The following is a 6000-nucleotide window of genomic DNA, read 5'->3' on the forward strand; positions in this document are numbered from 1 at the left end:
TGAGTTGAGAGGCTTTGGGGTGGCTGGATGTGCATGTGAGGCTCGGGTTCTGCCCTTTGGGAGAGCCCAGGTTCGGCCGCCGAAGCCAGTTTCGGCCGCCGAACCTGCCTGGAGGCAGCTTTAGGCCGCTTAAACTCGCCCCTAAAAGTTTGGACTTTCGACTCTAGAGGGGAGTTTCGGCCGCCGAACCTGCCCCCGAAAGTGGGTGACTTTCGGCTCTGGAGGGACTTTCGGCCGCCGAACCTGCCGCCGAAAGTGTCATGTCCAGCCTTCCTTTGTATGCTTTCTATGAATGTTTTGTGATGTTTTAGGGGGTTTTTGGGGAGATGTTTAGAGTTATGTTAGAGTATGTTGGTCTCTCATTTGAGTCCACCTGTGTAGGATCGGATCTGAGAGACCGAGGAGGTCAGTAGTGAGCTAGCTGCTACAGAGTCAGTAAAGCGTCAGCCAGAGGTGAGTAGAACACAACTCTTTTATTTTGAAGCAATAAAATCTTTTTAGCATGATCCATGCATCACGAATGCCATAATATATATTAGGTTGTTTGCATTAGAATTCACGAATATGATGCATTGCATAATATGTTATTGATGTTGATGGATATTGGATGATCCATTAGCCCTCGATGTGATACAATATGTATATGTAAGAGAAGACCAGGTGTGGCCGTATCGCCCCTGGCAATATGTATATGTAAGAGAAGACCAGATGTGGCCGTATCGCCCCGGCAATATGTAAGAGAAGACCAGGTGTGGCCGTATCGCCCCTGGCACAGTTGGACATGTTATGTTATGTTTAAGAGGAAGTCCTGAGGAGCTCCGTCGAGGGCCGGGTGTAATACCCGGCTAGATTCCGGCATCGGAATCCCTACCTTTCTGCGGAATCTCCGTTGGAATCTGGAATTCTGACGATGCCAGAGTCTTCTAGAGGGGTAAAATGTGTTTCTAAAATATTTTCACATGATTTTATGGTTTTAAATGGAAAAGAAATTGAGTTTTGAAAAGAATAGGCCAAGGAGGCATTTGCCAGGTTCGGCCGCCGAAAGTCAAGTTCGGCCGCCGAACATAGGGCTGTTTCGGGAGTGCTTTAGGCTTCCGAAAGTGCGAGGGCAGAAACCAAGTTCGGCCGCCGAACATACATGAGTTTAGGGAGCACGTTAGGCTGCCGAAGGTGGTTGACCAGGCCACCTATAAAGAGCCCTCAGATCAGAAATGGGCGAGTTTTCTCCCCATTCTCGAGCTCAGGTGAGTTTTTGTCCTCCTTTGGTCGTTTTCATGCTTTCTCTACCCATCCCTTAAGTTTTCATGAGTTCTACCCTTGTTTTGAAGTTTTGAAGCTTAAATAGAAGTTTTGAAGCTTGGAGGCTTGTAGAGCTTGGATCCTCCACACCTCCGAGTTAGGGATCGCACCAACCCTCGATCTTCAAGAGATAAGTGTAGATCCTTGCTTCCCTTTGTATTTAATGAAGTTTTAAGAGGTTTTAATGGTTGAGTATGGGTAGATATGCATGTTAAGGTTTATGTGGGTTTTGTGCCCAATGTATGTTTATGTGCTGATTGTTGGGGGCTTGGACTAGTGTTTATGCCCTATATGCTTGTGGGAGAGTGTATGCATGATTGGGAGAGGGCAAGTGAGATTATGGGTTGTTTTAATGGTTTTGGCTTATGTGTCATAAGCTATTTATGTATGCTTTTTGGCGTTGTTTTTGGAGTTTAATCTAGTTGTTAAGCTCCTTTATGCATGGTTAAGGGTTTTATGCATGGTTAAGGGTTTATGCATGTTTTTGAGAAGTTGAATGCATATTTAGGATGTTTGGAGACTTGTTTGTGCATGAGGCTGAGTTCTGAATGAACTCAGGTTCGGCAGCCGAAGGGACTTTTGGCCACCGAACCTGCCTGTGGTGGCTTGTTTTGGCTGCCGAACCCTGCCCCCGAAAGTTAGACTTTCGGCTCTGGAGGGGAGTTTCGGCCGCCGAAGGTGCCGCCGAACATGCATGAGTTTCGTCTCTGGAAGAGACTTTCGGCCGCCGAAGGTGCCGCCGAAAGTAGCTGAGTTTCGGCTCTAGAGGGACTTTCGGCCGCCGAACCTGCCGCCGAAAGTGCCCTGTCCAGCCTTCCTTTGCATGATTTCTATGTTTGTTTTAGGGGGTTTTTAGGGAGTTGTCTATGAGTTGTTTAGAGTATGTTTGGCACCTCACTGGAGTCCACCTGTGTAGTATCGGACCCGAGAAACCGAGGTGTTTGACAGTGTTAGCTGCTTCAGAGTCCGTCCAGAGCTAGTCAAAGGTGAGTAGAACATAACTATTTTAATATGAAAGAAAGTAAATGTTTTAAGCATGTTCATGCATCACGAATACCATGTTATGTAATAGGTTGTTTGCATTAGAGTTCACGAATATGTTGCATTGCATAATACGATGATGACGATGTGGATGAATATTGGATGATCCATTAGCCCTCAGTATGACATGATATGACACGATATGACATGTATGACATGATATGAGACGGAAAGACCAGGCGTGGCCGTATTGCCCCTGGCATAGAGTAAGAGAAGTCCAGGTGTGGCCGTATCGCCCCTGGCATAGAGTATGTGAAGTCCAGGCGTGGCCGTATCGCCCTTGGCATAGAGCATTGTTGAACTTGTTATGATATGAGATTTATACGTAGAGGGCTATTGGTGACAAATTCATCCTTGATGTGTATTGTTTGTGATGTGATGCATGTCATGAAAGCATATGATATAATAAACTGTTTTTCTATTTAGTTCTGCTCACTGGGCTTTATAGCTCACCCCTCTTCCCTAACCCCAGGTTTGCAGGGTCAGAGATAGTTCAGGAGGTCAGCAGATTATGGCTATAGTTATGATTTTTATGTAATAGTATAGTTGTGGACATGATGTAATGTAAAGATGTGTATTAAAATGTAAAATGAGATAATGTAATGTAATAGATAGAGTTGTGCTTTGCCCTAGTGTGTGGTTAATCCCTCTGTACATAGTCTTTGTGTATGTTTTTTATGGAGATATGAAGACCAAGCTTATTGTATGTTGCCCCATTAGAGTTGATGATGAGAACTCTAGTGTTGGGGTTTATGATTATGAGTTGTGCATGCACAGATTAAGCTTGGTGAATGAAAGAAAGAAAGTTTAAAGTTTTATGTAAATGTTGATCATGTATGGGATTAATCAGGTATACAGGATGCATGTTAGGCTTGCTACGGGTCCCGGCGACCTTAAGTCGATCTGGACCCTAGCGCCGGTAGCGGTCCGATTTTCGGGCTGTTACACCGGGCATTTATTGGATATGTAAAGGGCTATTGGTGACAATACCATTTTAAGGTGATTTACTTGTGTTGTGATGCATTTCATGATGGCATACCTTTATAAACTGTTTTACTGTTTTGCTCACTGGGCTTTAGTAGCTCACCCCTTCCCCTAACCCCCAGGTTTATAGGACCAGAGATAGCACAGGGAGTCAGCAAGGGTAATGGTCATAGTTATGTCATGTAATAGAGTGTTAGTGGACATGTAATGTAATGAAATGTAAAATGATATAATGTAAAATAATGTAATGAGGATTAGTATTGTGCTTGGCCCTAGTGTTTATTGTAAATCCCTGTTGTACATGATATTGATGTAAATATTTAATGATGAGACATGTTGAACCAGGCTTGACATTTGAGATGTTGACCCAACTGGAGCATTTGATGAGGGCTCCAGTAAGGGGTTTTATGTTTACAGTTATAGTGCATGCACAGGTCAAGCTTGGTACATATGTAAAAAGTTTAAAGTTTTTATGAATATGTATGATCATGTATGGGATTTATCAGGTATAACAGGATGTATAGTAGGCTTGCTACGGGTTTCGGTGACCTTAAGTCGATTTGGATCCTAGCGCCGATAGCAGTCCGGTTTCCGGATCGTTGCAGCAGAGGTCAGCTAATAAAAACAATGAAGGTCAAACTGACCTCAACATGAAACTAAAAAGAGCCAGTCCGACCTCACAAAACGAGACACGAAAATCACTAACTCATAGGCTCAGTTAAACAGATGAACTTATCGTTCAGCTTGGACTATCCCATAATGAACAGGTGCTCAAACAAAGTACGAAAGGCAACAGTTGAACGCGCGGTCCAGACTTGGACGATTGCTAGAAAGTGGCATGGAAGACAGAGATTGAAATTGCCTAAGGTATGAAGCCTATTTTGACCAGCTTATCTCTCTGAATGTTATATACAACTAAGCTCAGCCTGATGTTAAGACCTAGCTTAGGGCAATTTAATTGACAAAGTCATAAAAGAAGAAGTTTAGCCCGTCACTCCGAGTTAAAAAAGTTAAGGATCTGTTAAGAACACATATTGTCAAAAGCCTTCTTTATTATAAATTAGGAAAACTCTATAAGCCTAGTAAAAGAGAAAGACCCCGACCTCAAGGAGGCATAGGTAGATTGGCAAAGTTAGTAAAGCAATTTGAGTAAAAAACAATCTAAATATGAATGAGAGTATAAGTCACAAACAAATTTCATCCGTCACCAAGACACATATTCTCAGATCGTCATAAAAATTTAGACAATAAAAAGAAAGGAAGAAGAAGAAAGGCAACATAAGGCATGAAAGAGAAATCATAGTCTTTATTTATTTATCAGCTATTACATATGACAAAATAATATTAAGAGGCTCAACCTCAGTAATTATATTGTCATCTACACTAACTATGTTGTTGTTCTTTGGGAGTCCGGTATCCTCTGCAAGCAGCGCGGCATCGTCGCCCTCAACTTGAGACCCCTGAGGCCCATCACCCTCTTCTCTAGGTCCAGTTGGCAAGGTTGGAGTGCCTTTAGGAAGGGGATTATCATCCTCCTCATAACGTACCTCCTCCCCATCGGAATCTACCTCAGGAGCTCAGAGCCGAGCTAATGGGGTGGAGGGGGCATCCCTGGCCTCTTTCAAACCCTGATTGAACCTAGAGGCAAACATGCAGAAAGCTCTGTGCCATATCTCGTTTTTCATCGTATCAGAAGCTTTGAACTCCGCAAGTCGCTCCTCACAGGCCTCCTCAATCTTGGTTTTCAGCTCAGGGGAATCCTTATAACGTTGGAGATGATCCTCACAGGCTTGCCTAATTTCAGTTTGTAACTCTGAAGAGTCCTTATATTCCTGCAAGCATCTTTGGCAAGCCTGATCAATCTCAGCCTTTAGCTCGACAGAGCCCTTGTACTCCTGCAGGCGCTCTTCACATGCCAACCGGACCTTATCCTCAGTAAGTTTGGCGTCCTCGAGCAGGGCAGAACACCTCACATCCAGGACCTTAACCTCTTGACAGAGCTGCTGATTCTGAAGTTTTAATTCCTCTGTAGCCAAGGTCAAGCCTTTCAGGTCCTCAATGCGCTTGCTGAGCTCTTGCTCAAGAACAATAACCCGAGCCAGGGCCTCTTCCCTTTGGGATTTCACTGTCTCGAATTGGGCCTGGGCGTTGTCACGATCTGCCCTGAGTACCTCACATTCGCTCCAGGCGTCATCTCTTTGAGCCACCACTTCGTCTCTCTCTCGTCTAATTTCCTCTAGAGAGGACAGATGAGCCGAAACTTCATCACAACGAGACTCCGCTACTGCTGTCCTCTCGTCAGCCCTCTTCACAGCATCCCATATCCAAACTAGCTCATTTTCGAGGTCCTTCAAACGACCTTGAGCCGCGGTGAGCTGGCCCCGAGCATCACCCATTGCTACGAGATTTTCCTAGAGACGGGCCTCCTCAATTTGGCAATCCACAGTGTTCCGAAGGGACCAGTCACAGGCATCAATCTCCATGAAGACGCTCATCACCTAGAGGAAGGAAGAGACAATAATAAAATTAGAAACAACAAAGACAAAAACGAACCAGAATAAGAAAACAACTTACAATTAAGAGCATCTCCCTGACAGTGTCCCTAAGCTCCTTTCGAGTCCGAGAATGGAAGGCCACCTGCTCCCCAATAGAGCTAGCTAGAAGGCCGGTGAGGGC

At 44.5% G+C, this 6000-nt stretch overlaps 1 protein-coding gene across 1 annotated transcript; it reads right to left on the reverse strand.

Annotated features, from left to right (window-relative positions):
• Positions 1 to 4901: 4901 nt before the first annotated feature.
• LOC110600578 lies at positions 4902 to 5720 on the reverse strand. The gene has a single exon (XM_021737444.1). It carries the CDS (start codon positions 5718 to 5720, stop codon positions 4902 to 4904), a length of 819 nt encoding a protein of 272 aa, XP_021593136.1.
• Positions 5721 to 6000: the final 280 nt, after the last annotated feature.

Source organism: Manihot esculenta, chromosome 14 (genome assembly GCF_001659605.2).
Source record: "Manihot esculenta cultivar AM560-2 chromosome 14, M.esculenta_v8, whole genome shotgun sequence".
In the NCBI taxonomy this organism is placed as follows: domain Eukaryota; kingdom Viridiplantae; phylum Streptophyta; class Magnoliopsida; order Malpighiales; family Euphorbiaceae; genus Manihot; species Manihot esculenta.